The sequence below is a fragment of the Elgaria multicarinata genome, chromosome 8 (genome assembly GCF_023053635.1).
Source record: "Elgaria multicarinata webbii isolate HBS135686 ecotype San Diego chromosome 8, rElgMul1.1.pri, whole genome shotgun sequence".
Taxonomy (NCBI): domain Eukaryota; kingdom Metazoa; phylum Chordata; class Lepidosauria; order Squamata; family Anguidae; genus Elgaria; species Elgaria multicarinata.
In genome coordinates, this window is record NC_086178.1 from 112691800 (window position 1) to 112706087 (window position 14288).

General features: G+C 40.2%; 1 protein-coding gene across 1 annotated transcript in view; it reads left to right on the plus strand.

Moving 5' to 3' along the window:
- COG3 (component of oligomeric golgi complex 3) overlaps nt 1-14288 on the plus strand; it is a 68476-nt gene that overhangs the window by 24794 nt on the left and 29394 nt on the right. Inside the window, exons 12-16 of the mRNA XM_063133189.1 lie at nt 1219-1358; nt 3267-3427; nt 8270-8375; nt 11766-11890; nt 13198-13287. Coding sequence (XP_062989259.1) covers nt 1219-1358; nt 3267-3427; nt 8270-8375; nt 11766-11890; nt 13198-13287 — 622 coding nt within the window. The remainder of the gene's footprint in view (nt 1-1218; nt 1359-3266; nt 3428-8269; nt 8376-11765; nt 11891-13197; nt 13288-14288) is intronic.

Sequence of the window (14288 nt, forward strand, 5' to 3'; positions counted from 1 at the left end):
GGCTACATCTTGTGGCAATGCCTGCAATATAAACTCAGTTTCAAAATGGTGATTGTAGACTCGAGTATTGGATTACACCTAAAGTTTTTGGAACAAAGTAGTAATGGCTGTCCCCAATAAAGGCCAACTTTAACATCAATTTGCTTCTTGCTCTGGCCTAAACACACAGTGCCCTTTTCTTTACTTTTTTCCAACTCTGTAGTAACCCTTTCCAGGTGCAGCAACCAGAACTTTACACAGTATCCCAAGTTTGGTTGCACCATGGATTTGTATAAGAGCAATATGATACTGACAGCTTTATTTCCAATCCGTTTCCTAATTATGCCTAACGTGGAACTTGCCTTTTTCACAGCGGGCACACACTGGGAAAGTTCTCCAGAACTGCTCTGATGCCTTTTGAAAAATTGGGATCTATGTAAAAAAAAAGAGGTGTCTTTCACAGCACACAATGGCGTTTTTAAGTTTTGTGCTCAGCGTGACATGTACTTGCATCATCTAAGAACATAGCAGAATATGCAGATTTGATTGCAGTTTACGCAGATTAACAATAAAATGTATGGTAGGCTAAGATTTCTATAATTGGCTGATAGCCCAGGTTTCTAGAACTATGCAAGCTAATGCAAATTTAATTAATTAATAGTACTAGGTATTTTTATTGGGCAATGTTGACAGCACAATTTGTGGTAAGAACAAAAGATTGAGTACTCCTGACATTAGTATTATTCACTGTGTGGTTCAGGTTGTAAGCGATGTTGGTTTAATGCAGGGGTGGGCAAAGAATTGGGCTACCAAAAGCCTGCCAATCAGCTTTTTGGTAGGCTGCCAGGAGTGTTTTTCTCCTCAGAAACAGGCAATGCCCCCCCACACACCTTGTTTCCAGGACAATAACTGATTCTGTAGAAAAACAGGGCATGCAGGAACGGCTCAGTTTGCGTGCCCCCGTTTCTCTGCTGGATGGGATTCCCAACTGCCTGGTAAACAGCTGTTTGGCAGCCTGTCAGAAGTATAATCCCACTGGGGAACAAGGCATGCTTCCTGTGCATCTTGTTTCCCCAATTTGTAGTGATGAGGTAGAGGATTAGCTGCTGCAGGGTCCCAGGTGGAGCCTTTGTGATCCCCCAACTCCCAAAAGTTTAACGTACAAGCAGCTACTGCCAAACCCGAGTAACTCTGGCAATATTTATGTTCCCATGCTAGACTTGTTTTTCTGTCTTTCAGTGAACTTTTGGAGAAGCTCTGCCTATCATTATACGATGTCTTTAGGCCATTGATCATCCATGTAATTCATTTAGAAACCTTGTCTGAACTCTGTGGGATTCTCAAAAATGAAATGCTTGAAGATCATGTGCAAAACAACGGTAACTGTAAAATTGAGATTTTAGAATCTAACACTTGATCAGAATTAGAAGACGTTTTAAATGTGCTGGGATGTTTTGTGCTCATAATATATTGATCAGGGTGTTTGCCTGTTTTGGATGGGGTTGCATTCCTCTGAAGGAGCAGGTCCGTAGTTTGGGGGTCCATTTTTGTCACTGAAGGCCCAAGTGACCTCGATGTCCCGGACTGCCCGTTATCAACTTTGGGTGGTACACCAACTGCATCCATTCCTGGATAGGCTTAGCCTAGCCACAGTCATTCATGCACTGGTAACCTCATCATTAGACTACTGTAGCACACTCTATGTGGGGCCACCTTGTGCGTAGTTCGGAAGCTGCACTAGTGCAGAACACAGCAGCTGTGATGCTCACGGGGACACCTAGCTATGTCCATTTAACACCTGTGTTAAAAGAACTGTACTGGTTGCCTGTTAGCTACTGAGCCATGTACAAAGTTATATTATTATCCTACAAAGCCCCAAAAAACTTGGGACCAGGATACCTAGCAGACCGCTAGACAACATTTAAGTTCTTCAGAGGAGGTCCAGCTAGTCATTCTAAAACCAAACAAAATGTCACCATGAAGAACCGCAACAGTGGGCCTTCCATCAGCACCCACCATCTGGAAAAACCTCCCTCGTGTGGTTCAGGAGGTGGAAAATGTAACGTCCTTTAAACACCTTCTGAAAACATACCTTTCACACAGGCTTTCCCTTTACAGTTTTAAAGTTTCTGACTTGCTGTATTTTATGGTTTTAATTGTGAACTGCCCAGAGAGCCTCACCTATTGGGCAGTATATAAATGTAATAAATAAATAGTGTTCATTTGAATTACGTTTTTTTACACAGGTACTATTTTCTCTAAGCTATTTGATTGTGGTACTTTTGGCTAGGAGTTTAGTTTTAAATTTATTTCTTTTTCTTTATTTATTTCAGCTAAAGGGCCCTGTTAAATTATGCCACCCACTCACTCTCTCTCTCTCTATATATATATATTATGGTGCAGTCGTATGGACTGCACCCTTGAAGCTTCCTAGATTGCTATGCCCTCCTGGAGTGAAGCTTACAGGGTAGGAGGTGCAGCAGAGGCAATCTTTGTCTCCATTCTATATCTTCCGTTCTATGTTGTTTTCACTAGGTAGGCTTTTTAGCCTATCTAGCAAGGGCGCTTCAGAATGAGAGGGAAGGAGGCTGGAGAATGCTCAGAATAAATTGTATCCTGGCCTCTCTGGCCTCCTCCCACCCCTGCCACCAGAACATCCCATTTTCCTCTTCTCTGAGGTCAATTTTCCAACATCGGAGAAGCAGCCAGCATGGCCCTCTCTGTGCTGGCTACAAGGGGGGCAGGGGCAGGAGTCAGATTTCTGACTCTCCCTTCCGGCTGCAGAAGGGGTTTTCCATGTCATCCAGTGGTCCCTGGGATGCTCACCCAGGGACCATAAGATTGCTCTCTTAGTTTTTTATGCAATTAATTGGTCAGTAACATTTAACTTATTCTTTGAGCCTAGGAGAGGTTTTTACATCATGCTTAGCACTGTTTGATAACTAGGAAACAACTTTGCCTAATGAATGTTTTTGGAATTTAAGTTTACACAGCCTAATTGAGAAATGACATCTTGATGAGATACCGTTTTGATATACTTTGTCTTTAGTCTTTTAATTAGCAAGTAGAGTGTGTTAACTCAGTAGATGTACAGGTGGGGCTGGAGTTGCAGCAGCAAAAATCAAGATCTTTTACATCAGTGTGATTTGCTGTAAAAATGAAATTTCACAATGAATTGTTTTAATCTGGATAGGAATTATTATAATGTTACAGTTTTATAATTGACATAAAAGTAATGTTTGAGGAGATACTTAATTATTATTTTAATTGATTTTTTTTTCTAATAGTGGAACAGCTGGCTGCTTTTGCTGCTGGAGTTAAGCAGATGTTAGAAGATGTCCAAGAGCGTCTTGTCTACAGGACACATATCTATATTGAGACTGATATTGTTGGCTACAAGCCTGCCCCAGGTGATCTTGCCTATCCTGCTAAGCTAGAAATGATGCAGGTAAGTATTTCTGCATTTGTTTGACTTTGAATGGGAAAATCTCCCCCCACCCACCTGTATATAATAGTAAGTTACTGCACACACTTGAATTTGTAACTGTTGTATTTCTGTCTAGCACATTTCCTTTGAACCCACGTTCCTCTTCGGACATACTTGGACATATCTGCCCTGTAGATTTGTTGCTATCTAGCTGGTTGCCATGGTTACTAGGACCAGGCCTCTGTTTAACCGCTAATGCCTGTGTGTCTATTTCACACTCTTTGGAGCTTGAGTTTCTTTCTTGTCGCTTAATGGCTTCTTCTTTAAGATAAGAAATAACATGACTAAAAGTTAAATTGTCTCTGTTTTCTAAGGCATTAATCAAAGAACCATAACTTTTTGGTAAACTTGAAAGTAATAAAATTATTTTGTCTTCATCACCAAAATCTTTTCTTATGGATTTTAGCTGATCCATCAAGCTAGACATTTTACTCAAATGTTTTTTCCCAAATCTCTTGCCTCAGGCAACTTCAAATTAAATAACTTCTTGGACAAATACAGTCTTTCATTGAGACTTTTTCTTCTAAAATACTGTTCCAGCCCATTACACAACTCCTTGGCTGTTGTAAAATCTTTTATGTGACATAAGTCTTCATTACTCACAAATGTAGTTACCCTATTTCTTCGATTCGAAGACACACTTTTCCCCCCCTATAAACATCTCTAAAAATGGGGTGCGTCTTAGAATCGCGGGTGTGTCTTAAGGGATTTTTTTCTGTTGGTGGTACTGAAATTAGTGTGCGTCTTACAATCGATGGCGTCTTACAATAGAAGAAATACGGTATTTCTGCACTCGTTTTTCTATCACGTTTCAGCCAAACTATTAAATTTGCTTCTTCAGTCGAGGCATTTTCTTCAACTTTGTCCCACAGATCTTTCTTCACAAGCTCATTCTCTATTCGAAACTTCTATAACAAATAATTGCCAGACGTGAGTATGGGAACACTCTCAGCAATCTTCACTACTCCTGTATATATAGAGTTTCTAATAACACCTCCTCCCAAGTGTCACGTTTGCTCAGTATTATGACTTTCCACACCAACTTCGAGTGAGGACATTCTCTTATCAGCAGGTGCACACCACAAGATGTCAAAACAGTTTTTTTCCTCCTCTTATTGGATGTCTGAGCATGCTTAGTTCTCTCATTCAGCTTGCTCACACACTCTGCCAGCACACTGTGTCCTTGAACGAGCTCTGTGAAGCCGCTTGTAAAGTCCCCACCCTTTTCTTCAAAAACAGTCTTGCAAGTCTTAGCTAGAGTCTTAGTTAATGGCATAAAATCTAGCACAGAATCAAAACTTCAAGGTCTTCATGCCCATGGTTCAGGAGTCTGAAATATGAATGAATGAATAGTTTATTTGTTTGTGGCACAAAGACCATTACAAAATACAAAGTTGCTAACATTGCAACACACATTATTTACAATATTCATAATCTTTAGGGTACAATCCTTTATTATCCACGGAGACAATCTGTAGATCTTTCTAGGGGTGTTCCGTTTGTCTGCAGCGCCCGCCCTTTGCTATCACACTGGTGACATGCATGTCAGAGTCACATTTCAGTGATTACATTATAACCTGAAGTGCTAACAGTCAATAACTGGCACTATCAGGTAGATGTGATCTCTGATGATAGTTTATACAAGGTTATTAGGTCAAATGGTCCCCCTTACAATCTATGCAGACTGTGTTAAGAAAGTTATTTCTGATTTTTTGGGCTGCAGCAGCAAACTTTGCTACCTTGATTGTGATTGCTTTACTATGGTCCGCCAGCAGGTCGCAGATAATGTCTCTGGTGTGCCAACCCGCTCTTGCTAACAATAGTTCCTTTAGAAAACGCTCCCTGATTTCTTTGTACAGAGGGCAACGCAGAAAATAATGCGCTAGGTCTTCAATCTCCCCCGAGCCACAGATACAGATCCGCTGGGCATGGGGGACTTTTTTATACTTCCCCTCCAAGAAAGCAGAGGGCATTGTCTGGAAATGAAGGGCAGTAAAGGCCTTTCTTAGGGCAGGAAACGATAGGTCAAGCAAATATTGTGCAAAGTACTGTTCTTTCTTAATAAGACTAAACCATGGAGGGAAGGCCTGTAATTGGCTAGCTATTTCGTTTCCTTGGGCATCAGCCTCATAGATTCTATCTCCAATGCTCCTTTTGTTATTAGCTAGCAACTCCTGCACCTCCTTGGCATAGAGCTGGGACAAAGTTAACCAGTTATGTGCCCATCCGCCCTTCGCCAACTGTTCATTGAAACATTGTTTAGCTAAGTTGTTTTCATCTAGAGTCATTAACTTTTTCCCATAAAGTATGATACTCTTGTGGATTCTTGACTTAAAGGAGGGCAAATCCACCTCCATTCTTAATAAGGCGGCGGGAACCCCTACTGGAAGAGCTAACAATTCCTTCAACACCATGTTCTGTATGGTCTCTACAGAGGAAATAGAGTCTTGACCCCATAATTCTACCCCATACAATAGTTGTGGGAGGACTTTGGCTACAAAAAGCTTCAGGGTAGGGGCAACCAAGGAGCCACCTTTGTGTCTTCCATATGATAATATTGCTTTGGCTGATCTTATAGCTGAGTATTTGGCTGCCTCCACTTGGGTTTTCCAACCCCCATTATAGAAGAAGTATATTCCCAGATATTTAAAATTCATGCATTGTTCTATCTGCTGGCCATCTAAGACCCATCTGTGCACGCGATTTCTCCTAGAGAAGACTACCACCTTGGTTTTAGAATAGTTGATTACTAATTTTTCCTTTTTTACAGATCTTGCCTAATCTATTCAACAGAGTCTGAAATATACATCTGGGGGTCTTTCAGATATGAGTCCGGGTCTTTTAGGGGGGTCGTCTTGTATATCTCCCCCAAACCCTCACTCAGGTCATCCCACCATTCCAAATCAAATTAGCCATGTTTAGTCTGAAGTTAACCCTTTTAACACCAGATTAACACAGAGTACTGAGAAGGAAATAGAGAAGACAGACACAAACTGTGCAAGTTTCACCTCATGCTGAACCTCAGGCATTATTTTTTTTAAAAAATTGCAGTTAAGAAAGCTAAGCTTCGGATAAAATTCTGAGTGGATCTTGAATTGGCAGCAACAAAGACAAATTCAGCTTATTTTTGGCATCTAGTGTCTGGAAGACTTAGAGAAGTAAAATCCTCATATACGAGCTGCAACATGGGAAAATTTTATTTAGAAGTGGAAACGATAACAACTTGTGGGTTGACCTTCAAGTTGGATAATAATTCTACCCTTTTATGGCTCCCTGTATCTATGTTACAGGTCAAAGCCCTTATACAAACAATGAAAAATAATAAGGCAGCAAGAGAGGACTTTTTGCCACTCACCCATATAAATTACAGTGGGCATATACCGAAAGGGTAGAATCTCCGCATAATTGCTCTGATATTTAAGAAAGGTAATCAGCAGGACCCTAGGAACAGCAGGCCAATTCTTCTGATTGATATTCCAGCCAAAGTTTATGCTAAGTTTCTTTTGCCAAAATTGGATGGAAGAAAATCCCATACTAGTTGAAGAGCAAGCTGGTTTTCGGAAAGGAAGATATATTATGGATAATTGTTTATATCACCCAATAACTAAGTATTCAGCAAAAGTACCCATCATCTTAAATCACCCAATAACTAAGTATTCTGCAAAATGTGGGCAATGTCCTGCTGCTTTTATTCCTGCTGCTTTTTTGTGTGCAGCCTTTGACTCTGTAAATAGATGCTGTCGTTTTTTTCAGCCAAGTTCTCAATTCAGAAACCTATCTGAAGGTTAGAACAGGTTCAAGTCTAGCTCTTTCAGATGTGATCCTTGATAGTTCTGTTTCTTTTTAATTTTTACTTAAATGATACTGTTTCATTTTTACATAATCAGAATTATCATATGCCTAAAATTCTAAATAGAGCAATAAACATATTACTTTATGTGGATGATATGATTTTACTTTCAACGTCTCAAATTGTTTGAGAAGATTGTTAAGACAGTTCAGTTCTTACTACTCAGAAAATGATTTAGTCATCAATAATGCTAGATCTAAAGTAGTAGTTCTTAGCCAAAAAGAAAAATGCCATAGATGGCTTATCAATTCCAAAGAGCTAGAACAGGTAAAATCTTATTGTTAACTTTGCATATATTTTTTCAGCTTCAGGATCCTGGGAGTTATAAACAAAGAAAAAGGAATTGAAATCATTTGTTTGTGCACAAATCCTTCATCTGATTGCAGATATGCCCAATTTTGAATATTTTTAAAGCAACATATGGTGGAGAAATTTGGAGACCCACTAAAATTGAAAGAATTCAAAATTGTTTTCTGTGTATGGTCATAGGGTTTTCAAAATCTACCCCTGCTTATTTAGTCAGAGCTGGGTATGGGAACGATTACTGATTTCATTTATGTCAGGATGGGAAATTATTAGGGAAGAATAAATCAGTTGTTGGAAGTTAGACTATCTTGGCTGAGCAAGCAATTTAGATAATTCGTGGTTGCAGATATTTTCAGCATTTTTCAAAATAATTGAGAAGGAATTTTGCTATATCTAACTCCACTTTTGTTTCACTTTTTAATCACAGTGAATCATCCCGTATTTTTCAAGTGTAGCATCATTTTTCTACTGAGGGATAAGATGGGAATTGAGGGACTGAGCCGCTTTGAGTGCAATTTTTGGTAGAAAGGCAGGCTAGAATTCAAATAAATAAATAATAAACAGGCTGAGCATTGTTCCGTTGAAAACCAGTGAGAATTGCAGTGGAAACGTAATGGTGCTTTGTTGTCCTTGCTTTTTTCTGGCAGCAAATTGCACAAAGCTTAAAAGATGAAGTGAAAAAGTTACCGGCAGATACTTCATTTTCAGCTATGAAGTCAGAAGACCCAGAGAGCTGCAGTGTGATAAAGCTGGGTATGTGGTGTGTGTGTGTGTGTGCGCACGTGTGTGTGTTCATTTTTATGGTGTAAAATCATACTAATAATAGCAACTGTAATTGCTTATGGCTTTTCAGTTTTTGGGGAGAGCTCAGGAGAGAAGCAAGCAGGCTTCATCTATTGGGAAGTATAGAAATTTAATAAATAAATAAAATAAATTGTAGTATTCAGTATTTTTACTAGGCATCAGCTTGTTGATTTATTTACACACCCAATTTATTTATTTATTTAATTATATATTACATTTTTAGACCGCCCAATAGCTGAAGCTCTCTGGGCGGTTCACAAAAATTAAAACCATTAGGAACATAATAAAACATCCAACAATCTAAAAACCCAAATACAAAATACAATATAAAAAGCACAACCAGGATAAAACCACACAGCAGAAATTGATATAGGATTAAAACACAGAATTAAAACAGCAAAGTTTAAATTTAGATGTTAAATTACTGAGAAAATAAAAAGGTCTTCAGCTGGTGACGAAAGGAGTACAGTGTAGGCGCCAGGTGGACCTCTCTGAGGAGCTCATTCCACAACCAGGGTGCCACAGCGGAGAAAGCCCTCCCCCTAGTAGCCACCTGCCTCACTTCCTTTGGCAGGGGCTCACAGAGAAGGGCCCCTGTGGATGATCTTAATGTCCGGGCAGGTACATATGGGAGGAGGCGTTCCTTCAAATAACCTGGCCCCAAGCCGTTTAGGGCTTTGTATGTTAGTACCAGCACTTTGAATCGGGCCTGGACCTGGACTGGCAGCCAATGAAGTTGTAAAAGGACTGGCGTGGTGTGATCTTTGAGAACCTGTAACTGTTATTACTTCTGGATGTTATATTCTGAAAGTTTTAATAGCATGACTTTCATTATGAAGGTGTAGCAAAGGGGCTTCACAAAGGAAATTCCTTGGTTCCTTCCTGGCACTTTAATTCCAAGACATTCTCCAGTGGTTCCAGAGTGGGGCAGTCACGGTTCCAGAAAATACCTCCGCTTGGTTGATAAATGGGCCTCTAGCAAGGATACCACCAAGGGAAAGGGCTTCTCTTCAGCTGGATAGCAGGCAGCGGGGTTTTGGCATTGCTTATATGTAACCTCTCACATACTGTTTGACTTTTACTTCAGCAGCTTATTTCTTTTGTAAGAGAGATAGGGAGCATAGGGAACTGCCTTATACTGATTCAGACCATTGGTCTATCTAGCTCAGTTTTGTCGACACTGACTGGCAGCAATGGCTCTCCAGGGTTTCAGGCAGGATTCTGTCCTTGTCCTACCTGGAGAAGCCAGGGATTGAACCTGGGACCTTCTGCATGCAAAGCACATGCTCTGCCATTAAGCTATAGCACCAATTTAGGCAGATACTCAGGCCATGTTTTGATTGTGTATGATCCTAAAGCATTAGTGAGGAAAAGATGGCCTTTCCTCTTCTGACACAGCTTCCCATGATCAGCTTCTTTCCCTTCTCGGAGTAAAAAAGCAGGTGGCACTAAAGAGAATGAAGCTGGTGAGTGCTGTTGTTTTGCTCCACATCCTCCTTCTACTCCCCATCTTCAGGCCAGAAGAGAGCAAGAACAGCTGTACACCCTCAGTGATCCATTCTTCTGGTCACTCTGCCACACCCCATTACATTGTACAGAGCCTCTCAACAGGTAGACACCATTTTGAATGTTTCCAAGGAGGCAAGCAATGGTAACTTTTCTCAATCACCCACTCTGATCACCAGTTTTCTATCTGTTCAGCAGCCACAAAATGGTATCCAGCAGCAACTAGAGTCCCCAGTTGCCAAGAGAGCAATGAAAGAGAGCAATGTTTTTAAGTGATATCCTAAAAGGGTTACATGTATCCCTGCCTCTTTTACCTCAGAATTCTCAGAAGCAGTGTGATTGCTCTTGGCTGCTTCCCCCCCCCCCCCCCCTTCAGTGCCTCTTCAGGCATTTTTCACAATTAGAGTGTGGCAAGAACCAAATGTGAGAGGGGAAACCAAGCCTGAACACATCTCAACACCTTTGAGTTAAACATCACAAAGAATAAAAAGAACCACACCTCACCGAGATAAACTAGAAAAATACTGAGAGAAGGCAACAACGCTAAAATATTTCATCTCTGTCTTAACTTTTTCACCACCTTGCTTTGAAGTAACTTCCAACAATGACAGAACAGTAGGAACAGAAAACTGCCTCCACAAACTATGCCTTGCAGTTGCAGCAAAAATTCCCCTTGAGTAATTAAATATTTACTAATATTAACTGATTGTTTTAGTGGAATACCCATAATAAATGAATAAATAATAAATATTAGTGTTCTGACATCTGGTGGACTTTAAGGCAAGTGTCCAAGAAGGGACCTCAAAGAATGTCAATATTCAACCCATATAATCCTGAAGTGGCTCAGTCATTGCATGACAAATTAATTCTTGAGTTTCTCCCAGTCTGAAGTGAAAGTAATAGCACCAAGATTTGGATCTCTGGGGCATCTGTGTATCCTTCAAAGGTATGTCTCCGCAAAGGTTTCCAGTACAAGTTTCCAGTTATCTCGCTTCTTTGGAAGATGACTGGCTAAGCTGGTCAGGAGGGCTTTAAACTAGAACAAAGGTCCACTGGACAGATGGCAGTACAAGTGCTGAAAAGGGCAAACTAACAGAAGGAATATCTTGCTAGGTGTCTGCTACAGACCAGCAAACCAGTCAAAAGTGCTAAAGAAAGACAGCCTGATAATCTGAGGCAGAAGCATGAACCAGTTGCCTCTGGTTTGTTGTTTTTTTATGTCATCATCCAACTTGTATATTATGAGTCCAGTGGAATCTCCAAACGTTTTCTTCTTCAATCTGTGCCTATTAATGCACTCATCCTGGTGAAGTTTTTTTTAATTGTGTTTTTATATGTAGTTCTCACTTACTAGGGTTTAAGGGGCTTTCTTCCAGACCTGATGGGAAGGTCTTCCTTTTGTGGTGCCCTTGCTGGAAGACATGTCTGTCAGCTAAGAGGAGTACTTCCCAAAACTAAAGAGTGTACCACCCTGGAATCCCTGAGAATGGAAATCTGCAATGTTCAAATTTTCCTTTCTCCCACTTCAATATTTAATTCTGTATTTATCAGTGCAGAGCTCTTCAGATACATATTGAGTTCAGACATTTTACAACCATTTATACTTTTGGTATTAAATTGGAAACCAAGGCTAACACTTGTCTGACATCTTCAAACTATTGTATTGCCAGATGCAAGCATGCGGATCTAACTATCGTACCATCTTGGATTTCAGAATAATTCATAGTGGTGGAATGTATATGTAATTGGTTACCCTAAATATACTGTGTATTACTATGGATATTCTTAAATGGGAGGCAATAGCAAACCTTACATGTGCCTTCTGTATTACAGATCCTTTGGAATCCTGGAATCCTAGACTTCACAGTACAATTTCACCTGCAGATCTCCATGGAATGTGGTACCCTACAGTCAGAAGGACTCTTGTTTGTCTCTCCAAGCTTTACAGATGTATTGATGTATGTATTAAATGTTGTCATATCTCTACATTAAATCTGCATTTTAAGTTTCAAGAACATCAAAAAGTGCACCTATAGGAGAAAGTTAGAGCTGAAATAGTTCTTTTAACAGTGTAAAAAACAATTTAGATCGTTGCATAAGATTTTCAATGAATTATATTCTCTAATAAGGCTCCTTGATTATATCTAAAAATCTTTCAAAACGAGGAAGCTTCACAGAAATAAGACATAACGTTTACCATTTGATAGGTATATTTGCAGTTTTAAATCAGGTTTCTTTAGTGGGCCACTGTGCATGCTTTATGCCCCTGTATACTCAATTGTAGAATCAGATGTTGCTAGAGCATGAATTCCCCCCTGCACTCCTTCCATTTTTGGGCCTTAACTGCATTATGCTTACTGTGGTTAAAGTTAAAGCTTTATGTATTCTGTGCTAAACAAATGTGCAGTTCTGTACTAAGGTAGGAAAGCTCAAATCTGAATCAGTGGCTCAGTTCATACAACACTTTTCTCAATGGTGGTGTAACAACTCCACTGTGGAGTTGTTACACCCCTGTTGAGAGAAGTGTTGTCTGGAGGGAAACTCCATCCCATGATGAAGGTTTTTTTTGAGAAACACTCCACCCTGAATCTCCATGCTGTGCAGAGGAGAGTTCCTGCACAACCATTGTATTCCATGTTGTCTGGAGGGCTATGGGGAGTTTCTTGTGGAGTGGAGTGGAGTTTCCCAGTGGCTATAGAGTTCCCTGGCAAGAGCAGCAAAAGGAGGGAGTGCCACTCTAGGAGAGCCACTGGGATTGGTTTTTTTTTTTTTTTTTTTTGCAGCAATGGCTGATGGGATACTGTTGGGAGGACTAGGGGAGGAGAGAGGGTGGAAGAACTGTCAACCAAACGCTGTGTTGACTTTTACTCCACTCCATAGAAGGTCACATACACACACAACGGAGTTAGAATATGTTGTGTGGTGAGTACCCCTACAAACTCCACCACCGAGTGGCGTTTTCTCACTTGAGTAGAGAAAAGTGTGTGAACTGAGCCAGAATGAATGATGACAATTACGCAAAATTGAATATATAGTTCAACTAATTTAGTGTGAAACAATCCAATCTTTTTTCTCTCTAACAAGTGTAGTATCTGAGGAATCAGGAAAACACTAATGAAGTCTGGGGTAGATGGTGTTTAAATTTGCAAACTGAGGATATAATTTGTAATAGATGTGATTCTTCTATAAAACTAAGGGAGGAGAACTGGAAGGATATGGACCTAACATTTATGGACATTTGTGGGTGTTTTTTCTCTCTTTCCAGAGGGCAGTGTTCCAAGGATTATCACAGGAAGCGTTATCTGCCTGCATACAGTCATTGCTGGTAGCTGCAGATTCTATCTCTAAAAACAAGGTAATATTACTTTATGTAGAAGGGATGTAACATGATTTTTATATAACTGTGGTGTATTTTTTTTTAAAAAAATAAAGCTCTTTAAACTCTAGGAGTGCACTGTACCAATCTTGGGACTAGATATGATGATGGCCCCCTCCATTTTTCCTTCAGGAGTCTGTATTGTGTATGGAAGAGCTGGGCAACTTCAGAGGGCAGCTCTCAGTGGCGTTTGGGAGCCAATTTCATAGAATCATAGCATAGCAGAGTTGGAAGGGGCCTACAAGGCCATCGAGTCCAACCCCCTGCTCAATGCAGGAATCCACCCTAAAGAATCCCTGACAGATGGTTGTCCAGCTGCTTCTTGAATGCCTCTAGTGTGGGAGAGCCCACAACGTCCTTAGGTAACTGATTCCATTGTCGTACTGCTCTAACAGTCAGGAAGTTTTTCCTGATGTCCAGCTGGAATCTGGCTTCCTTTAACTTGAGCCCGTTATTCCGTGTCCTGCACTCTGGGAGGATTGAGAAGAGATCCCGGCCCTCCTCTGTGTGACCACCTTTTAAGTATTTGAAGAGTGCTCTCATGTCTCCCCTCAATCTACTCTTCTCCAGGCTAAACATGCCAAGTTCTTTCAGTCTCTCTTCATAGGGCTTTGTTTCCAGACCCCTGATCATCCTTGTTGCCGTAAGACAAGGGTGATTTCCTTTCCAAACTACTATATACTCACTAGTCCTCACTCTGTTGTTCGTTTGTTATCCCTACTCTTCTTTGTATTACTATGTACTAATATGTGGGAAGATCCATTGATTAAATAAACAATGATTGATTTAGTATAGTATAAATAATTGATTTAGTATAGGTAAGAAGGGTCCATGAATCTAGCTGCTATTTCATTCAAATGAGGAAGGTACAATGATACGTTTGCAAGAAGAAGAAAGTTTCTGTTAGACACTAGTGTATGTAATTGAGATTGGCAAGAGATTGCCAATGTTTTAACTGTATCTATTGCTTTTAATTTATA